The 23,086-nt window shown below is 42.9% G+C and overlaps 1 protein-coding gene across 2 annotated transcripts in view; it reads right to left on the bottom strand.

The window, feature by feature from the left end:
• Positions 1-22,374, bottom strand: part of LOC126284319 (cytochrome P450 6k1-like) — a 90,139-nt gene extending 67,765 nt beyond the window's left edge. The window contains exons 1-2 of one of the 2 annotated variants that reach the window (XM_049983158.1): positions 22,284-22,374; positions 10,659-11,071 (exon numbers count right to left, since the gene is read on the bottom strand). In XM_049983158.1, the coding sequence (XP_049839115.1) occupies positions 10,659-11,047 (389 nt within the window). In that variant the 5' untranslated portion in view covers positions 11,048-11,071; positions 22,284-22,374. The remainder of the gene's footprint in view (positions 1-10,658; positions 11,072-22,283) is intronic. The other variant, XM_049983156.1, reaches the window with a different exon arrangement.
• Between the last annotated feature and the right edge of the window lie 712 nt (positions 22,375-23,086).

Below are 23,086 nucleotides of genomic sequence, written 5' to 3'. Positions count from 1 at the left end.
CATGACTAAAGTAACGACCGTATAATATTATTGAAATCGTTCCACATATGAATGTTAACAGCCACGAAAATATATCTACACTGGATGGTTCCATGTTACAACGTCATCTTGCTAGGAAATTTTATCTTAATGCAACTGTAAATGGAGAGCCAGAAAGTATTACCGCGCTTGATGTATAAAATGTAAAAAGTGTTGAACTAACTTATCTGTATTATCTGTAAGTGAAATAGTCAAGAAGGGCAACTGAGTTTCATTCGATATAAATGGAACAAAAATCGTTATCAATATGGGGAAATTATAGCTACAGCGACAAATGAAAGGGGAATTTTCAAATTAGATACTGCTAAAGACAAAGCTGAAGATGTAAACCGTTCTGTGTACTCTGCAAAAGATTGCTTATGGCATAGAAGGCTCGGGAACCTAAACAGAAAAGACATGTCATTATTAAAGGATACGGTAACAGGATTGTGGTAAATGCAAGGAATTCTGTGAAATCTGTATATAATGGAAAAAGACTAGATTACCCTTTAAACCTAGTAAAAGCAGAACTACAAACGTCTCGCAGTTAATACACACGGACGTTTGTGGGTAGGTGGAGTGTGAGTATATAGCAGGAAGCAATTATTTTTTTAGCTCTGTAGACAACTACTCGAGATATAGAAATTTTTATTTTTTTAAGTTCTAATTATCAAATCAGTGATGTCTTTGAGAACTTTCGCAATCTGGGAAAGAAGTTACAAATTGTCAGATCTGAAAATGGGGCTGAGTATACCAACCGAAAATTCAAGAAATCTTTGACAGGAGTGTATCGCAGTATGGAGTTGTTGAGAGAGCAAATTGGACTATTGCTCAAAAAGAAAGAAGAATGTTAACTGATGTTGGGTTACATAAATGTTTTTGGGCAGAGGCGGTGTCGGCAACTGTATGTTTGATCAATTGAGCACCTATCAAAGTGAAGAATAGAACTCCATACGAATTGTGGACAGAGAAGAAGCCAAATCTAAGCATTTTAAAAAGTTTTTGGATGTGAGGCTGTGGTGTAGCTCCTGAAACAATCGAGGGGAAAACGGGACCCAATGTCTAGGAAATGTATTTTGGTAGGTAGTTGTAAGGACGCAAAAGACTACTGACTCATGAAACATACGAATATAAAGATATGATGTATTCCTTGAGAATAACAAAAGTGAAATAAAAGAGGATCATCAAGAGAGTACTTCATTAACGTCCTCAAGTTTAAATATATGAGTACTAGTTCTGGAAAAAAAACTGAAAAAGAAGATGGCAATGAACACACATATGCATTCTATGAAGATGAAGTTGTAGAGGATGAAGAAGAGGAAGAAAATATTTTCAGTCCTTCCTCTCTTGTACGAAAACCTAAAGAACAGAATGATTATGAAATGCAGCCGAACATTTTAATGTGACCCTACAACAGTTGAAAAGGCTATGTGGAGTCTGAATTTTTAACAATGGAGAGACATTATGGAAAGAGAGCTTGAGTCACCTTATCGAAATGAAACTTTCAAATGTGGTGATATGCCACAAAGGAAAAAGACCAATAAAAGCACGATGAGCGTTTAACGTAAAAATCCTGGGAGTGTGACACCAAAATATTAGGACTGTGTTTGCTGATAAGTGTAGTGTTTCTCAGAAATGTCAAATTGTACTGAACCACACATAACCTTCTATTACGCATTGTCTGAGAGTGACAGCGTTAATAATGACGAAAGTAGAATCACAGAACAGGAAGTGATGCACACCATTCAAAAGCTCAAAAACAACAAGTCAGCAGGCGAGGACCAGATATCAGCAGAGATGTTAAAAGAGGGCGGAAGCAAACTACACAAAGAAATTTAGAGCGTTATCACAATGATCTGGAAAAGTGCCTGAAGATTGGAAAACGGCAATAATTTGTCCTATACACAGAAAGGAAACAGAATGGAATGTGGAAATTACAGAGGAATCAGTTTGCTTAACAAAACATACAAAATCATGTCAATGATCATTCTGGAAAAACTTAAACCTCACGCAGAAAATATTATTCAAGACTACCTGGCTGGATTTTGAACAAACCGCTCCACAACTGATAATTTGTTTACTATACGACAGATCTTTGAGAAATACTAGGAATTTAACAAAAACATCCACTGTCTTTTCATTGACTTCAAGCGAGCCTACGACAGCATCCACAGAAGTAGCCTCTACAACCCATTACGAGAATTTAGTTTACCCAGTAAAATCATTAGGATGATACAACTGTGCATGGATGGCTCCCAGGCGGCAGTGAAGTTCATAGGATCCATATCCCCAACCTTTCCAATTAGAACAGGCTTACGACAGGGAGACGCTCTTTCATGTGTCCTCTTTAACCTTGCATTAGAGGAAAAAGTTCGGGAGAGTAATTTACATCTATACAATGATCTCCGATTGGAACACAGTGAAATAAAACTCCTGGTTTATGTGGATGATATAGTGTTGCTGACTGAAACTGAAGAAGAACTGAAAGACATGTACAGATCTCTCAGGCACAGTGTCAGCCAAATGGGGCTTCTGATTAAAAAAGAGAAAACCGAACACATGGAAATAGGTCAAGTCATAAATCCAAATCCTTATTTTGAAATTGACCAACATTCTAAATTTAGAAAAGTTCTCCACTTTAAATACCTTGGATCACGTTTTAAAGTAAAAATATCATAACAATGGATATAAATGAAATAATAGCCTCAGGGTCAAGATGTCTGTACTCACTAAGCAACCCACTCAAAAGTAAAACTTTGTCAATCACCACAAAGATGGATATACAGCACTCTCATCTGCCCCATAGTACTGTACGGTTCAGAAAGCTGGACGCTTACAAAGAATGAAAGAGAAAAACTGAATGTTTTCGAAAGAAAAGTAATGAGAAAAATCTGGGGACCTGTTTTGGAGAATGGCGTATCGAGAATTCAAAGAACAATGAAATTTATCAGTTAATGAAGCAACCCACTATCATCAAGAAATTAAAAAGTAGGAGACTGCAATGGACTGGACATGTTGCCAGAATGGAAAACAGCAGAATCACCAAGAAAGCATTTGAAGGAACTTTCCAGGCAACAAGACCATTGGGCGGACCTCGTATAAGTTGGAAAGATGACATAGAGAAGGACATCGCAGCATTAGGAATTTCCGCAGGGTGGAGAGAGGCTGCGAGAGATAGAAGGCGGTGGAAGCAGATCGTTGATGCAGCGCGTGGTCTACAGGGCCTGTGATTGCTGAGAAGAAGAAGAAGAAGAAGAAGAAGAAGAAGTAAACACAACAGATGCCAATAGTAGAGACTTAAGTCATCAATAATGTATTCTCTTTCACTATTTGCAACAGTCTGCCAACGCTGAGGTAACTTCCCGCTTCCAGTGACTGTAGAAGCCATATTCGGAGTGCAGTTTCATCCGGAAAGGAAGTTACTTGAAGGCTGTTCTACAGAGAGCGGAAAAGATGACAATCTGAGGGCGCAAGATCAGGTGAACAAGGTGGCTCAGGAATGACTCCCGAACCCAAGTCCTGTATAGTGCTTTTCGCCAGTCTAGCAAAATGCGGGCGGGCGTTAATGTGGGATAGCATCACTTCACGCCATCTTCTTAGTCGTTGTTCTTGGACTGCACCTGCGAAACGTCTTAGTTGTTGACAATGAATGTCAGAGTGATGGTTGCACCTCGAGCAAGCAGTTCGCAGTACATCAGACCATCGTTGTTCCACCAGATGCGTAACATACTCTTTTGTGGACGCGCTCAAGTCTTTGTACAGAGAGTTTGTACTGTGTTTGGGCTCAGCCATTCATTTCTTTTTGAGCTCAACCATTCCTTTCTTTGCCTTATGTTAACATAGACACAATTTCTCGTCACCAGTTACGAGATAGTATACGAATGGTTGTTGGTGTTCATGAGCCAACTCATAACGAGCAAGCAGAGGTGCACATATGAGCACCAACTGATTCCTGATATTTTAGCTTAGCGCCTGCGGTACCCATTCACCCGGGTTTTGAATCTTCCTCATTGCATACAAATGTCGCACAATGGTGGAATGAACACAGCTCATCACATCTGCCAGTTCTCGAGTACACTAACGTGAATAATTGTGGATTACTGCGTTTTAGCGATCTTCATCAAACCCCAAAGTGCTTCCTGAGCGAGGAGAGTCGTTCATGTCATATCCATCCTTTTTAAAACGAGACAACTATTTTCTTGATGTGCTCTGTCCAATGGCATTATCCCCATTCACGCTGCAAATGTTCCTAACTGCCTCCGCTGCTGTCACCCCTCTATTGAACTCAAACAGAATAATAAGTCGGAAATGTTCCGATTTCTCCACTTGTCACTCCGTTTTCTAGCGTCCACAGCTCCACTCACTATATCCAAATGGCAAAATGACAATACGTAAACTCGAAGAGCTTCAGTGAACTACAAATAAAAAATGAATCGATAATTAAACCCATAGCAAAATCGGAGTTCCAACGAGCAAAACGAAAACGCTACGAACTTATGAACCTGCCTAATATATATGGATCTTAAAATATAGCTTGCCTTATTCCTGCAGTCCTTGTTATCCAGAATTACTTATTTCGTTGCGCCAGTTTCACCAAAACCTGATTAAACTGTTGTTGTTGTCTTCAGTCCTGAGACTGGTTTGATGCAGCTCTCCATGCTACTTTATCCCGTGCAAGCTTCTTCATCTCCCAGTACTGCAACCTGCATGCCTCTGAATCTGCTAAGTGTATTCATCTCTTGGTCTCGCTCTACGATTTTTACCCTCCACGCTGCCCTCCAGTGCTAACTTTGTGTTCCCTTGATGCCTTAGAACATGTCCTACCAACCGGTCCCTTCTTCTTGTCAAGTTGTGCCACAAACTCCTCTTCTCCCCAATTCTATTCAATACCTCCTCATTAGTTATGTGATCTAACCATCTAATCTTCAGCATTCTTCTGTAGCACCACATTTCGAAAGCTTCTATTCTCTTCTTGGCCAAACTAGTTATCGTCCATATTTCACTTCCATACATGGCTACGCTCCATACAAATACTTTCAGAAACGACTTCCTGAGACTTAAATCTATACTCGATGTTAAAAAAATCTCTTCTTCAGAAACGCTTTGCTTGCTATTGCCAGTCTACATTTTATATCCTCTCTACTTCGACCATCATCAGTTATTTTGCTCCCCAAATAAAACTGTATGCCACACAAAATACACAAATGTTTCTAAAATATGTACACCCCTAAATGTGGAACGAGACACATACCTTTCCTGGATGTGCCGGTAATACGTTTTCCGTCCAATTATTTTTGTAATCTCAGGTCTTTCCGCACACTGTATAAAAATGGCTCTAAACACTATGGGACTTAACATCTGAGGTCATCAGTCCCCTAGACTTAGTACTACTTAAACCTAACTACCTAAGGACATCACACACATCCATGCCTGAGACAGGATTCCAACCTGCGACAGTTGCAGCAACGTGGTTCGGGACTGAGGTGCTTAGAACGTAATGGTACGGCCCTACCTGGGATTCAACGACGAGAGAAACTTTGCTCTTTAAACACACCACAAAAATTCAGGGACGTGAATGAGACCCAGGCGCTGGAGGCACACAAAAAAGACCACGTGCTCTACAAGGCGCCGGACGCTGAACAATGAGTGTTTCTGTCTGCTGCCTCGTATAGCTTCGGCTTTTCCTGTGAGAGAACTGGTCCGTGGAGCCGTAGTTGCAAGTCAGAGTCCAACTGTGAGGTAATTGTTTCAAAGATCTGATAAAAGATTACGCAACAAAATTTGCATTTATTATTGTGATTGTTCTGCTATTCGTATGGCAGCCAGAGTGGCGCACGTTTAGAAAGTTTATGTGAGCCTCACAAGTATTATGCCAGTGAAACGTTTTCGTGATTAGAGAGATTAGCGTCTGTGTGATGGATTATTACTATTCAACTCGGCAGAAGAACAGGAACTTACAAATTTACGTGTATTTCTCTACAAAAATTGTTTGATGTTTCATGTCGATGTTTATCAACATAAAAACCTGTTGGCCACTACTTTACGGGTTACCTGTGACTATTTATCTGGTGAAAGCTCTCCGTCACCACGTTTAACGTGCTAAAAGATATTAGAAGTGGAAGTGTTATGTGGGACACGATTATACAGGGTGCCCCAGGAGGAAAGGCCAATATCCAGGGATATGACAGGGACGGTAATTCGATTTTGTATGTAAATTACGCAAAATCATTGTACGAGTCTGCAATCATTATCACTACTTATTGTAATTGTCCATCTTGATCACTGTTAAGTTTTTTAGTGTTTCGTACCTCAATTGGTAAAAAAAGAACCCTTATACGATGTCTAACTCTCTCATGAAAACCTACAGTGTACTTGTTGACCTAGAATCATGAAACGGTGAGAATTAAGTTTTCACAACACAACTAAAGCAACAAAATATTGTTAATTTGTAAGTATATCATACGAAAAAAATATTTTGTTTTCCTTTGTTGTCCGGCTGTCTGTCTTCCCGTCTGTTAAGACACTTTTTCTCAGGAACGGGTGGTCATATCAAGCTGAAATGTATGTCGCATGCTTAGTATGTTTCCTTGGCGGTGCAATAAACGTAAGCTTCAAAGTTAATGCAATAAAAAGATTCAGCCATTTATATAATATATTTTGGTTCTCGCAAACTCAATCATTAAAACCTATAGAGTACTTACCTTTGACCCAGAATCGTGAAATTTGGCAAGAAACACTTTTGAGGAGGTGGAAGAAAAACTCACAATAAGTCTTGAGGCATTATCTAAGTACTACGATAGCAACTACCTGAAGCCAAACTCCTCCAAAACACAAGTGTGTGCATTCCACTTACGGAACAGAGAGGCACGGAGGAAACTAAGAATAACCTGGAGAGGTCAACAGCTGACCCACAGTGACAGCCCAAAGTACGTCGGAGTGAAGTTGGACCAGTCCCTCACCTTCAAGGACCACTGTACAGATACAAAAATGAAAGTCAATGCGAGAAACAGCATTATTATGAAACTGACCGGCAACAACTGGGGACCACACCCACAGGACCTCCTCACATCTGCCCTGGCTTTGTGCTTCTCTGCTGCTGAATATACAGCACCTGTATGGGAGAACTCCAGCCTTGCCAAAAAGGTAAATATTGCCCTAAATGAAACAGGATGAATTATAACCGGCTGCTTGCGGGCAACCCCTGTTGGCAAAATCTACCACCTCATGGGCGTATCACCTCCAGACATCCAAAGCAGAACAGCAGCTGAAGTGGAAAGAAAGAAGCAGGAGACGGATCAGAGACACCTCCTGTCTGGATGCGAACATCAAACACCAAGACTCTAGTCGAGAAATGGCTTTGGCCGAAACACATTAAGGTGCATTTTTTAAAATAAATATACAACAGCGACCAAAACGGACAAATATAATGACAGTCATTCGAAGCAAAAAGAGTTTAGCAAACATTGGCTCTGAATTGAATACCTTAACAACTGTGAGCACTCGTTCGTCTTCGATATTGTGAAACATCTCTTCTACTGCAAGCTCTCTGGTTTTCTTATATTTGGAGGCGGCATTATGAGTGCAGACAAGAAACAGATGTTCAGTAAACAAGGGTTCTATAAAGTGCATACCTGAAGAACTATGAGCACTTTTTATGTAGAAGACATGTGTTCCACAGTACAGAAGATGAAAAAGAGATGGTAGCTGGAGGTATGCCTTTTAGCACCCTCGTTAATAGGCTTGTTTGCTTCGAATCGTCGCCCTCGTCACATCTCAGAATATTGGCTATTCACCCTGGGACACCTTGCATATATCTAGTATGATAAAAAATAATCTTTGTTTATTTTTAACTGTTCATGTACATGTGTAAGTCTTTCATTTAAAGTACTAAAGTAGGGTATAACTTTTCCAGATAAAGTATGCTTATAAATTAACATGCATTATGGAGGATACTTTTTCTCATCTTTGTGTGGCCTCTTTTGTAAACTGGGACTGCTGATATTTTTAAAAATATCAGCACTCCAGTACGACGATATTTAAAAAAGCATCATTATCGGTCCTCGATTTATCTGAGAATAATATCGATATATAGCCGAGAAACATATCGATGGACTGTCTTATAAAAATATCGGATGCACATTGTAAATATACTGCCGGTTTTTCAGCTTTATATTTAATAATTGATTTATTGGTATTGGAGTAGGTATTAAAATTCATGGAGAAGAAGTAAAAACTTTGAGCTTCGCCGATGACATTGTAATTCTGTCAGAGACGGCAAAGGACTTGGAAGAGCAGTTGAACGGAATGGACAGTGTCTTGAAAGGAGGATATAAGATGAACATCAACAAAAGCAAAACGAGGATAATGGAATGCAGTCAAATTAAATTGGGTTATGCTGAGGGAATTAGATTAGGAAATGAGACACTTAAAGTAGTAAAGGAGTTTTGCTACTTGGGGAGCAAAATAACTGATGATGGTCGAAGTAGAGAGGATATAAAATGTAGACTGGCAATGGCAACGAAAGCGTTTCTGAAGAAGAGAAATTTGTTAACATAGAGTATAGATTTAAGTGTCAGGAAGTCGTTTCTGAAAGTATTTGTTTGGAGTGTAGCCATGTATGGAAGTGAAACATGGACGATAACTAGTTTGGACAACAAGAGAATAGAAGCTTTCGAAATGTGGTGCTACAGAAGAATGCTGAAGATAAGGTGGATAGATCACGTAACTAATGAGGAGGTATTGAATAGGATTGGGGAGAAGAGAAGTTTGTGGCACAACTTGACTAGAAGAAGGGATCGGTTGGTAGGACATGTTTTGAGGCATCAAGGGATCACAAATTTAGCATTGGAGGGCAGCGTGGAGGGTAAAAATCGTAGAGGGAGACCAAGAGATGAGTACACTAAGCAGATTCAGAGGGATGTAGGTTGCAGTAGGTACTGGAAGATGAAGAAGCTTGCACACGATAGAGTAGCATGGAGAGCTGCATCAAACCAGTCTCAGGACTGAAGACAACAACAACAACAATTGATTTATTATCAGATATTCAGTACACCAACAGGTTACCAACCTACTGATCCCCCTTGGAGCAAGAATTGAAAGGAAAATGATGCACGTTCACGCTTGGCGGTAACCATTTTGCTATTAATGGTAACTGTATGTAAGTGGCACAATATAAGGCGACCGATGCGATCGTACCATATCGGATTTGTCCGGAACACTTCATGTTGAGTTCCCTGTTTTTTTCATTTCTGCAAAAGACAGCGACCAGGCACTTGAAGTGTCGACATTACATGATGAAGTTAAACGTTGCAGTTAAATCTCATTTTGCTCTATATTGGTCGTTGAATTTGTTCGTGGCGGACGTCCGATGACAGCCGTTCAGGTTCTCTGTTGATCCGTTCACTCGGTTTTTTATTACAGAGGGTAGCTAACCCTGAGCTACCGTGCCGGCTCCCTCATCCGTCTCCGCCCGCCGCAAAGATCAACTTGTTATTTACATTTTTGTTCATCATTTTGAGCAACTGTTTTTGAAGGCTGCCAATGTGAAAAAATATCACACTAGTTGCAACAAAACTTGTTTTTTTAACGCAACAGGATCGCTATTTCTTCACGTTGGAAATCTCTTTGCTCCACTCTTGGAATTCTCTTTATTCCATTCACATTGCTAGTCCCCAGTGCAACAGGACCATTTCTTTGTGCCACCTGTAATTGCTTGACGCAGTCAAAGAGAAAGACTGAATGCTATGAAATCTCAAAAAGTAGTAAGACTTCTTCATGCAGTGAAAGTAAAATTATGTTCTACTACAATTTCAAAAGAACAATTTCAAATATTTACCGAAAATTGCGCAAAAAATATAATATGAAATATGAAACTTTCTAGCAGATTAAAACTGTGTGTTGGACCGATACTCGAACTCGGGACCTTTGCCTTTCGCGGGCAGGTGCTCCACCAACTGAGCTACCCAAGCACGACTCACGCCCCGTGCTCACGTCTCTAATCACCCCAGTACCTTGCCTCCTACCTTCCAAACTTCACAGAACCTCTCCTGCGAAACTTGCAGAACTAGCACTCCTGGAAGAAAGGATATTGCGGAGACGTGGCTTAGCCACAGCCTGGGGGTTGTTGCTAGAATGAAATTTTCACTCTACAGCGGAGTGTGCGCTGATATGAAACTTCCTGGCAGATTAAAACTGTGTGGTGGACCGAGACTATAACTCGGGACCTTTGCCTTTCGCGGGAAAGTGCTCTACCAACTGAGCTACCCAAGCACGACACACGGCCCGTCCTCACAGAGAGCTTCTGTGAAGTTTGGAAGGTAGGACGCGAGGTACTGGCGGAATCAGAGCTGTGAGGACGGGGCGTGAGTCGCGTTTGGGTAGCTCAGTTGGTAGACCACTTGCCTGCAAAAGGCAAAGGTCCCGAGTTCGAGTCTCGGTCCGGCACACAGTTTTAATCTGCCAGGATGTTTCATATCATCGCACACTACGCTGTAGAGTGAAAATTTCATTCTAGAATTTGAAATGTTTTGGGTGAAACTTATTGCTGTATACATCGATAATTTTTTGAAAAATATCGATATATCGATATTTTACCGATAGTCTAATTTTGTAGTCCTAACTGAAATAATTGTCTCTCTTACCTTGGACCGTTGGCAGCGAAGATTGACCGCCCGCCCACGGAGTCGTCAGTTTCCGGTAGGGTAAAATTCAGCCGGTAGAAGGAAGAAAAATCTGAGGCCAAGACACGACCCACGAGGTCGGGGTCCTTGACCATCAGGAGCGGCTGATCGAAGGCGAACATTCCCATGAAGGGCTCGTCCCCTGCCCGCAGATAGCACTCGTATATGGGCTCCCCCATGTGCTGGCGGCCCGTCACGACGCCGCCCATGTTTCCGACGACCAGCGTCGGCTTCATGTGGGGCACCCCGAGCCTCTTCCAGAGAGAGAAGTGGCGCGTCGTGTACCAGTAGAGCAGCGGCAGCAGCAACAGCAGCCCGTCCAGCACCCAGCTCCCGGTCACCAGCGCCATGCTTGTCCAGCGGCCCGGCTGCTGCTGCGGTCAAGAGAACACTGACGTGAATCAGCTCTGTAAGTGAGTCGTCACGATGCGCAGCGTCATCTCAAGGCCGTTTGCCCCTCCACTTCTGCAGGCCGGCTGGCGAGCGTTAGCGCAGCACTGTACGTCGCAGTCCCGACCAACACTCGGGACACTCCGGCTCGTTTTTGTTACCCACAGTGACAGCAGCGCGCCAAGCGGCAGCGCGCGAATTTCTGAATACAATACCGATTGAGTGCGAATGGGTCTGTAACATAGTAGCTATATTAAGGAGTGTATTTAGTGCCATGAAAATGGGCAATAACTAAAACGTGACAACACAATTGCCGTTATTTACACTACTGGCCATTAAAATTGCTACACCAAGAAGAAATGCAGATGATAAAGGGGAATTCATTGGACAAATATATTATACCAGAGCTGACATGTCATTAAATTTTCACGCAGTTCGGGTGCATAGATCCTGAGAAATCAGTACCCAGAAAAACCACCTCTGGCCGTAAGAACGGCCTTGCTACGCCTAGGCATTGAGTCAAACAGAGCTTGGATGGCGTGTACAGGTACAGCTGCCCATGAAGCTTCAACACGATACCACACTTCATCAAGAGTAGTGACTGGCGTATTGTGACGAGCCAGTTGCTCGGCCACCATTGACCAGCCGTTTTCAATTAGTCAGAGATCAGGAGAATGTGTTGGAAAGGGCAGAAGTCGAACATTTTCTGTATCCAGTAAGGCCCATCCAGGACCTGCAACATCCGGTCGTGCGTTATCCTGCTGAAATGTAGGGTTTCGCAGGGATCGAATGAATGGTAGAGCCACGGGTCGTAACACATTTGAATTGTAACGTCCACTGTTCAAGGTGCCGTCAAGAGGTGACCGAGACGTGTAACCATTGGCACCCGATACCATCACGCCGGGTGATACGCCAGTGTGGCAATGACGAAGACACCCTAGCAATGAGCGTTCACCGCGATGTCCCCAAACACGTATGCGACCATCATGATGCTGTAAACAGAACCTGGATTCATCCGAAAAACTGACGTTTTGCCATTCGTGCACCCAGGTTCGTCGTCGAGTACACCATTGCAGGCTCTCCTGTCTGTGATGCAGCGTCAAGGGTAACCGCAGCCATGGTCTGCGAGCTGATAGTCCATGCTGCAAACGTCGTCGAACTGTTCGTGCAGATGGTTGTTGTCTTGCAAACGCCCCCATCTGTTGACTCAGGGATCGAGACGTGGCTGCACGATCCGTTACAGCCATGCGGATGAGATGCCTGTCATCTCGACTGCTAGTGATACGAGGCCATTGGGATCCATAACGGCGTTCCGTATTACCCTCCTGAAACCACGGATTCCATATTCTGCTAACAGTCATTGGATCTCCACCAACGCGAGCAGCAATGTCGCCATACGATAAACCGCAATCGCGATAGCCTACAATCCGACCTTTATCAAAGTCGGAAACGTGATGGTACGCATTTCTGCTTCTTACACGATGCATCACAACAACGTTTCACCAGGCAACGCCAGTCAACTGCTGTTTGTGTATGAGAAATCGGTTGGAAACTTTCCTCATATCAGCACGTTGTTGGTGTCGCGACCGGCGCCAGCCTTGTGTGAATGCTCTGGGAAGCTAATCATTTGCATATCACAGCATCTTCTTGCTGTCGGTTAAATTTCGCGTCTGTAGCACGTCATCTTCGTGGTGTAGCAATTTTAATGGCCATTGGTGTACTTTCCTAAGGATCCTGGGAGGTATGGAACGGTACTTTGCAGGGCAGTTCATTTACGACTTTCTTGTAGCGTGCAGACATGTACCGAATAACGTCGTTTTCCTTTAATAACAAAAAATTGCTAGTGAATACCAGAATTCCGGACGTTATTGCAGAAAGACGTCATGTGTCTACCTAACGAAGTGGACTATTGTCGAGTAAACTTTCAGCCAAGATAGTGAATGTGGAACGTAGGAAACCTACACGTAATGTAATTCCTGCATAATTTAACGTACCAAGTAAGCCACCACAGCTGTAGCTGAAAGGAAAAGTACAAAGATGTGTAATAAATCGTCAAAAGCAATAAAACTGAATCCCAACACAGAAGAAATCAATTCCACATTTGTTTCTAACTCTGAGGCACAAACGGCAAGAATCTTCAACACATTCGCTTTTGAAGAAAAAGTAATTACATTCACAAAAATATGCATGTTTCAGAAAGTCGAGTGAAGTGTGAGAATGAGCGAATCATTAGACTCCATAATTTTTTGTAACTATCAAGGAAAGTGCCTGTGATAATAGAAGCATGGAACAACAAAAATATATGATCCTCATGCATGGAATATGTATTTAAATTCTTTCGCTTTCAGCAAAATAAGCTGCAAATATACACATATTCGCCGGCCGCGGTGGTCTCGCGGTTCTAGGCGCGCAGTCCGGAACTGTGCGACTGCTACGGTCGCAGGTTCGAATCCTGCCTCGGGCATGGATGTGTGTGATGTCTTTAGGTTAGTTAGGTTTAAGTAGTTCTAAGTTCTAGGGGACTAATGACCACAGCAGTTGAGTCCCATAGTGCTCAGAGCCATACACATATTCGGAAGTATTTCTTCATGAATAAGTCGTAGCTATGTCATGGAATCTATGTAATTTACCTGTTTTTCATGTCCCTTGGTAATTTATGAACGCGCCAAAAGCAAAAAGTGTGACCCCTGTTTCGTTATTTAACTAGAGAATAATTAAAAACAAATATGGTTCCGACGCATGTGTCTGTATGCTTTGTCACCGCTTTATAGTGTCGCTACGGCTGTCAAATGCCAACAACTTTCGCACTAGTGGATGTGGTTATTGGATTAGACTGTGGTGTTCACAAGCAGAGAGCAGAACGTGTACTCACAGTCTTAAGCCCGCTTTACAGCGAAGCGAACGACAATTCTTTCTGGCGTAAGCCGGCCGAGGTGTCGGAGCGGCTCTAGGCGCTACAGCCTGGAACTGCGCGACCACTACGGTCGCAGGTTCGAACTCTGCCTTGCGCATGGGTGTGTGTGATGTCCTTGGGTTAGTTAGGTTTAATTAGTTCTGAGTTCTAGGCGACTGATGACCTCAGCAGTTAAGTCGCATGGTGCTCAGAGCCATTTGAACCATTTTTGAAATATTTGAAGTTCTCTGTTTGCAAACCACCACTTGACCCCTCCTGCGGTGCCATGGCCATGTTTTATACTGACTACGGATCATTTCCTCCGCATCCTTGGCACACATCGGACCAACGCCTTTTTTCTTACCCTTGAGTGTCCGTAACGTCTGTAGAGTTACTGGCGCAGCGTTACCAAGCTTGTCAAAGAGCTTTACCAGCAGCGCACGACACAGACAGTCATGCGGAGCGTCTCAGACGCAAAGTGAAAAAAAAAAATCTTGTAATCCCGCGTCTTATTTTGCATATTATGCCGTTTATAGTGCGGTCTACTGATGGGAGTTTAGTTAAGTTTTTTGTTCAATATCGTTTCCCCCTTCCTCGATAGTATTCATTTCAAATTTGATGTTCGTTTTTTACATCGTTTTGAAATAAAACTTTAATTATATTCACCCTGTCTATCACTGAAAATACTTGGAAAATTGTATCACTGTACGACACATGGTTCATGACATGGTGTCAGAAACGTTGAGATGCACGAGCAACTTGCTTTTGCTTCAAATGGAACGCAGATTATTCAGCCTGTATTCATCCAGTGTTTCATATTGAGAGCACTTAGGGACTTCCAACAAATTCTAAAAATAATATCAAACCTTTTATAAAAATTTTCATACGGTGAGATGACAAAAGTCATGGGACAGCGACATGCTAATACACAGATGTGGACATCGCGTCCGCAAGGTGTAAAACGGCAGTGTACTGGCGGAAGTATCATCTGCACTCAGGTGAGTCATGTGTAAAGCTTCCCGACGTGATTGTGGCCGCTCGACGATTATCTGCAAGTTTGAACGCGCAACGGTAGTTGGGACTAGACGCATGGGAGATTCCGTTTCGGAACTCGCTGGGAATTCAACATTCCGAGACCCACAGACCTAAGAGTCTGCCGAGAACACTAAATGTGTGGAATTATTTCTCACCGGGGACAACGCAGTGGCCAACGACATTCACATAACAACTGATAGCTGCAACGTTAGTGTAGAAATATCAGTGCTAACAGACAAGCAAAAGCGCGTGAAATAATCACAGAAATCAATGTGCGGAAGTACGACGAACGTCTCCGTTGGGGCAGTGTAGCGAAATTTGGCTTTAATGGGCTATGGCAGCAGACGAGAGCAAACCACCTGCAGCGCCTCTCCTGGACTCGTGACCGTATCGATTGGACCCTAGATGACCGGATATCCGTGGCCTGGTCAGATCAGTGCCGATTTCAGTTGGTTAGAGATGCTGGCAGGGTTCGACTGCGGTGCAGTTGTCAACAAGGCACTCTGCAATCTGAAGCTGATCGTGGTTCCATAATGATGTGAGCTCTATGTGCATGGACTAGACTGGATGCTCTGGATGTTCGGCTACTTGGAGACCATTTGCAGCCATCAATGGACATTATTTTCCGAAACAACGTCGGAATCTTTGTGGATAACAGTGCGCTTTGCCACTGGGCCACGATCGTTCACGATTTGTTTGAGGAACATTCTGTACAGTTCGAGCGAATGGTCTGGCCTCCCAGATCGCCGACATGAATCTCATCGTTTATGGGATATAATCGAAAGGTACGTCCGTGCACAAAGTCCGCCATCGGTGAAACTTCCGTCATTACGGACGGCTATAGAGGCAGCATGGCTCAGTATTTCTGCAGGGCACTAGTAACGACGTGCCTTATGTTCAACAGGCGCAGCACACTGAACACAAAGATGTCGAGGTCCATGTACATGACACTTATTCGACCCCTGATGACGTACGCAGCCCCTGTCTGGGGATACGCTGCGCCCACACGCCTGCGCCGTCTGCAGATCATACAAAACAAAGTATTCAAAATCATAAGCAATGCTCCACGATACACACGCATCGCGGACCTTCACCGGGAATACCGACTTGTGATTCTCACATAGGTAATCCACAAACTCACCACAAGACTATACAGAAACTCCAGACATTCGCAGAACCCGTTTCTTCTGAATCTGGGGAACTACCACCACAACCATAGACGGAAACATAAAAGACCAAAAGACATACTTGTCAGGATCTAACATGGCCAAGTCCACGCAAACACAACGGTACAGGTGAGCCCCTGTTAATCAGCCACCACTACTGGATACCCAGCTGGAACACACTTGCCGAATAACTGGCACCACGCAGAGAAGCCGTAACGTACACTGCATGCAGACAAGCTTCACACATCCCCCACACAGTGAGATAATCTATGGCCGATCTCCCACTAATATATAACAATCCTGATTGTTCCAGGAATGCAGCGGCTGCAGCAAACTCGGATACATCGCCATCGCCTGCCACGGTAATGATGCATGATACCCATACTAAAAAATCCAACTTTGCATCAACTACCGCAGCTAGTAAGCCACTATTGCTCTTACTACCAATCCCACTGTCGCAGAGGTTTTTTTCCCACGGCACGAGCCTTGGCACTTTTTTCCCTCTGCCCTTCAAATTGCTACCCTCATCCGCGTTTCGTCCAATATCTATCACCTGATGGACCGTGTTATTGCGTAGTCTTACCCAGACGCACAGATAACATCACAGCCCAGCCTCCTGTGACCCACTTATTAGATAACTAACACGCTGACGGAGGTGACAGCAGAACTTTTGTTTTGGTCACCACGTTAGTGAGGGCGTGGAGGGGCCTCATCTCTATAAAACCACGTGCCACTATGCTGGGGAAAAGAAGGTTCGACACGATATTAGGTGATATTCTGTAACTTGTCATCTCAGTGTGTTTTTAACACATTAACTCATTTCTAATCAGGCGTTTGAAGCTGTTTTATACATTGGATTCTACTCCGTAAAGAATCGGAGGCTTACTGGTAACATCTGTATTACTAAATGGCTAAGATGGTGTACTGTCCGAGTTACAGGTTACCTATCTAATAGCTTCCAGAGGAAACAAAGATTTGATTTTTCAGTATTTCATAATTACCCAGACGTCACTCATTTTCCATTTGGGAAAGGGAGTTTTAGTGACTTCCAACAAACTTTACATACAATTTCGAAACTCTTTGACTGACATTCCACACAAAATAACGAAATGAAAAATATTTCTTGCTTCTTAAATTTTCGCTGTTCATGCAGCAAAACCTCAGTATCAGGCACGACAATTTTATTTATTACTTCTCTACCACTAATTCGTGACCCCGTGGTCTGGGGGTAGCGTCTTTGATTCATAATCAAAACATCTTCGATCCCCGCCACTGCCTAAATTTTTATAAACAATCAGCATTGGCGGCCGAAGACTTCCGGCATAAGAAGTCAGCCTCATTCTGCCAACGGCCTTTTCAAAGAGGGCGGAGGAGCGGATAGAGGTTCAGGGCACTCTCTTCTCCTAGGGGTGGGAAATTGCCCCTAAAGGCGGAAGAATCAGCAATGATCAACGACATGAGGATGCAGAAGGCAATGGAAATCACTGCATTAAAGACACGTAACGTGTATCCACGGGACATGTGGCCTGTAGTTGAAGAAGTGTCATGACGATCTCTCCACTGGCAAAAGATTCCGGAATAGTCCCCCATTCGGATCTCCGGGAGGGGACTGCCAAGGGGGAGGTTACCAAGAGAAAAAGATTGAATAATCAACGAAAGGATAATGTTCTACGAGTCGGGGCGTGGAATATCGAAGCTTGAACGTGGTAGGGAAGCTAGAAAATCTGAAAAGGGAAATGCAAAGGCTCAATCTAGATATGTTAGGGGTCAGTGAAGTGAAGTGGAAGGAAGACGAGGATTTCTGGTCAGATGAGTATCGGGTAATATCAACAGCAGCAGAAAATGGTATAACAGGTGTAGGATTTGTTATGAATAGGAAGGTAGGGCAGAGGGTATGTTACTGTGAACAGTTCAGTGACCAGGTTGTTTTAATCAGAATCGACAGCAAACCAACACCGACAACGATAGTTCAGGTATACATGCCGACGTCGCAAGCTGAAGATGAACAGATGGAGAAAGTGTATGAGAATATTGAAAGGGTAATGCAGTATGTAAAGGGGGACGAAAATCTAATAGTCATGGGCGACTGGAATGCAGTTGTGGGGAAGGAGTAGAAGAAAACGTTACAGGAGAATATGGGCTTGGGACAAGGAATGAAAGAGGAGAAAGACTAATTGAGTTCTGTAACAAGTTTCAGCTAGTAATAGCCAATGCCCTGTTCAAGAATCACAAGAGGAGGAGGTATACTTGGAAAAGGCCGGGAGATACGGGAAGATTTCAATTAGATTACATCATGGTCAGACAGAGATTCCGAAATCAGATACTGGATTGTAAGGCGTACCCAGGAGCAGATATAGACTCGGATCACAATATAGTAGTAATGAAGAGTAGGCTGAAGTTCAAGACATTAGTCAGGAAGAATCAACATGCAATGAAGTGGGATATGGAAGTTCTAAGGAATGACGAGATACGTTTGAAGTTCTCCAATGCTATAGATACAGCAATAAGGAATAGCGCAGTAGGCAGCACAGTTGAAGAGGAATGGACATCTCTAAGAAGGGCCATCACAGAAGTTGGGAAGGAAGACATAGGTACAAAGAAGGTAGCTGCGAAGAAACCATGGGTAACAGAAGAAATACTTCAGTTGATTGATGAAAGGAGGAAGTACAAACATGTTCCGGGAAAATCAGGAACACAGAAATACAAGCCGCTGAGGAATGAAATAAATAGGAAGTGCAGGGAAGCTAAGAAGAAATGGCTGCAGGAAAAATGTGAAGACATCGAAAAAGATATGATTGTCGGTAGGACAGACTCAGCATACAGGAAAGTCAAAACAACCTTTGGTGACATTAAAAGCAACGGTGGTAACATTAAGAGTGCAACGGGAATTCCACTGTTAAATGCAGAGGAGAGAGCAGATAGGTGGAAAGAATACACTGAAAGCCTCCATGAGGGTGAAGATTTGTCTGATGTGATAGAAGAAGAAACAGGAGTCGATTTAGAAGAGATAGGGGATCCAGTATAAGTATTTAAAAGAGCTTTGGAGGACTTACGGTCAAATAAGGCAGAAGGGATAGATAACATTCCATCAGAATTTCTAAAATCATTAGGGGAAGTGGCAACAAAACGACTATTCACGTTGGTGTGTAGAATATATGAGTCTGGCGACATACCATCTGACTTTCGGAAAAGCATCATCCACACAATTCCGAAGACGACAAGAGCTGACAAGTTCGAGAATTATCGCACAATCAGCTTAACAGCTCATGCATCGAAGCTGCTTACAAGAATAATATACAGAAGAATGGAAAAGAAAATTGAGAATGCGCTAGGTGACGATCAGTTTGGCTTTAGGAAAAGTAAAGGCACGAGAGAGGCAATTCTGACGTTACGGCTAATAATGGAAGCAAGGACAAAGAAAAATCAAGACACGTTCATAGAATTTGTCGACCTGGAAAAAGCGTTCGACAATATAAAATGGTGCAAGCTGTTCGAGATTCTGAAAAAAGTTGGGGTAAGCTATAGGGAGAGACGGGTCATATACAATATGTACAACAACGAAGAGGGAATAGTAAGAGTGGACTATCAAGAACGAAGTGCTCGTATTAAGAAGCGTGTAAGACAAGGCTGTAGCCTTTCGCCCCTACTCTTCAATCTGTACATCGAGGAAGCAATGATGGAAATAAAAGAAAGGTTCAGGAGTGGAATTAAAATACAAGGTGAAAGGATATCAATGATACGATTCGCTGATGACATTGCTATCCTGAGTGAAAGTGAAGAAGAATTAAATGATCTGCTGAACGGAATGAACAGTCTAATGAGTACACAGTATGGTTTGAGAGTAAATCGGAGGAAGACGAAGGTAATGAGAAGTAGTAAAAATGAGAACAGCGAGAAACTTAACATCACGATTGATGGTCAGGAAGTCAATGAAGTTAAGGAATTCTGCTACCTAGGCAGTAAAATAACCAATGACGGACGGAGCAAGGAGGACATCAAAAGCAGACTCGCTATGGCAAAAAAGGCATTTCTGGCCAAGAGAAGTCTACTAATATCAAATACCGGCCTTAATTTGAGGAAGAAATTTCTGAGGATGTATGTCTGGAGTACAGCATTGTATGGTAGTGAAACATGGACTGTGGGAAAACCGGAACAGAAGAGAATCGAAGCATTTGAGATGTGTTGCTATAGACGAATGTTGAAAATTAGGTGGACTGATAAGGTAAGGAATGAGGAGGTTCTACGCAGAATCGGAGAGGAAAGGAATATGTGGAAAACACTGATAAGGAGAAGGGACAGGATGATAGGACATCTGCTAAGACATGAGGGAATGACTTCCATGGTACCAGAGGGAGCTGTAGAGGGCAAAAGCTGTAGAGGAAGACAGAGATTGGAGTATGTCAAGCAAATAATTGAGGACGTAGGTTGCAAGTGCTACTCTGAGATGAAGAGGTGAAACGTCCCCTTAGAAAAATTGTACACGACTGTGCTTAAACTGAGACACAATATTTTTAGCGTAACGGAATCTGACTTTCAAAAATCCCTACGAAAGAATGGCCCTGACTAACATTAACCTATACGTTTCACAAATCACTTACCTCACAAAAATCTTCGTTACTCAAGCTACTGCAATACAGCGAGCGCCACTACTGCCAGCTAAATAAAAGATTCAAACTACTGAAGGCACTAACTACTGATAGGAATAGTTAGCAAATGAAAGATTTTAATAGAGAACAAACAATGTATTTACCTGAATAGTCATAATATATATAGCAGTTGATTACATCAATTCTTACAAATTTCAAAACTCCGCCGTCTCTCTCTCCACGTCCACCACTGCTGGAGGCTCACCTCCAACTGTGCAACGCTACGCGCTGTTAGCATCCAGCTGCCGCTGCCCAACACTACAATGGCAGACAACAATGCAAACCAGCCACAGACTGCACACAGCAGAGCCAGGGATTTTCTTACAGAGCACTACGTGGCGTTGGCGTTACCAATAAAAAAAACCTAAACATCCTACTTACAGAGGTTAGCACAGGAAAGGAATTCGTGGCGGGCCGCATCAAACCAGTCAGTAGACTGATTACACACAAAAAAAAAAAACTAATTCAAACCGCAACATATTTTGTAGACAGTATCCACACATACCAATGAATTTACCTGCAAAATTATATCATTTTACAACACATCGCCGGCCGGGTGGCAGAGCGGTTCTAGACACTACAGTCTGCAACCGCGCGACCGCTACGGTCGCAGGTTCGAATCCTGTCTCGGGCATGGATGTGTGTGATGTCTTTAGGTTAGTTAGGTTTAAGTAGTTCTAAGTTATAGGGGACTGGTGACCTCACAAGTTAAGTCCCATAGTGCTCAGAGCCATTTGAACCACAAGACATAATTCAGGAGATACGACGCGAGCAATGAGGCGCGTGAAACGGATTTCGAGTCTTAAAAAAAGTCGACAGTGGAGTGGATGTAGCAATTAAATACCAAACGCTTTCATAACGTTTTGCAAATTGTTATTTGTTTGATCAGGAATCGGCTTTCAGGTTCTTAGGGTACTGTCAGATAACAGCTGAATGTCGCATGTAACGTGCGACTAACGCAGTCATTAGTGATAAACAATACATAAAATTATGACATACACAGTGTTTGTAAGGAAAGTATTACATTTTATGATACAAATAATTTGTTACATTTAACCAGAAAATTAAGATTGCTGTTATGTGTGAAAGTCATTAGACTTAACAACATATTTAAAAATAGTTGACTTCGTTATCGTAATCTGACATTTTCATAATGCATTTAACGGAAGGAAAAGAGGAAATCGTGTTTGGCGATTTAAAACTAAGGCAGCATTCTGTGTCATACTTTAGTGATTTCAAGCATGTTTTAAGAAATGTGTTCACCTATAAGACACTTGGGCGTTAGAATCCATAATGGGCACTCGATGACCTGTATGAAAAGCACGTTTTGTGGAACGCCAGATAAGAAACAGGAAGCAGGAGACAGTTACACGAGTTCGCGACGTTAGGTCAGTTACTATTGTCACATGTAGCGCCCCTGTAGCATCCCTGCCGGCAATGGAGCACAAACACTCACCGTAGTTGACTGCGACTGTAGCTTGTGCACTGAAGCGATGAGATACTGTATTTCCTGGAGGCGCAGGTCTCGCCTTTATCTACCAGAGAGTGCGTGCAGATTACCCGCCTCACCTTGACTCTGCGGTTATCAGCTGTCCACTATCAGCGACATATATGGCTGGGACAGAGCTGGCACACTTTTCGGCACGTGTCGATGACAGAAATTAGTGCCACGTGTTTTACTGGAACGCACCCCCGTAGCCGTCTAAAATGTCTGTACTCACAGCAATTCGTACAACTAACTTCGCGAGCTGTTAAGTACTTGCGGAATCCGACGAGCTACTATCTTTCAGTAGCACACTACAAATTATTTACTGTATTTTACTTTTTGTTATACGTGATGCGGAAAAAACTAGCTGATTTGAAAGGTCAATAAAACAAACATTACATATTTATCATTTAATTACTTTTTATGTTGATGTTGTTGTTGTTTTCACTCCTGAGACTGGTTTGATGCAGCTCTCCTTGCTACTCTATCCTGTGCAAGGTTCTTCATCTCCCAGTATCTACGCAGCCTACATCCCTCTGAATCTGTTTAGTGTATTCATCGCTTGGTCTCCCGCTACGATTTTTACCCTCCACACTGCCCTCCAATACTAAATTGGTGATCCCCCGATGTCTCAGAACATGTCCTACCAACCGATCCCTTCGTCTAGTCAAGTTGCGCCAGAAGCTCCTTTTCTCTCCAATCCTATTCAATACCTCCTCATTAGTTATGTGCTCTAACCATCTAACCTTCAGCATTCTTCTGTAGCACCACAT

This window comes from Schistocerca gregaria, chromosome 8 (genome assembly GCF_023897955.1).
Source record: "Schistocerca gregaria isolate iqSchGreg1 chromosome 8, iqSchGreg1.2, whole genome shotgun sequence".
Taxonomy (NCBI): Eukaryota; Metazoa; Arthropoda; class Insecta; order Orthoptera; family Acrididae; genus Schistocerca; species Schistocerca gregaria.
Note: the sequence above shows the minus strand (reverse complement) of the source record. Positions and strands in the feature narration are given on the sequence as shown.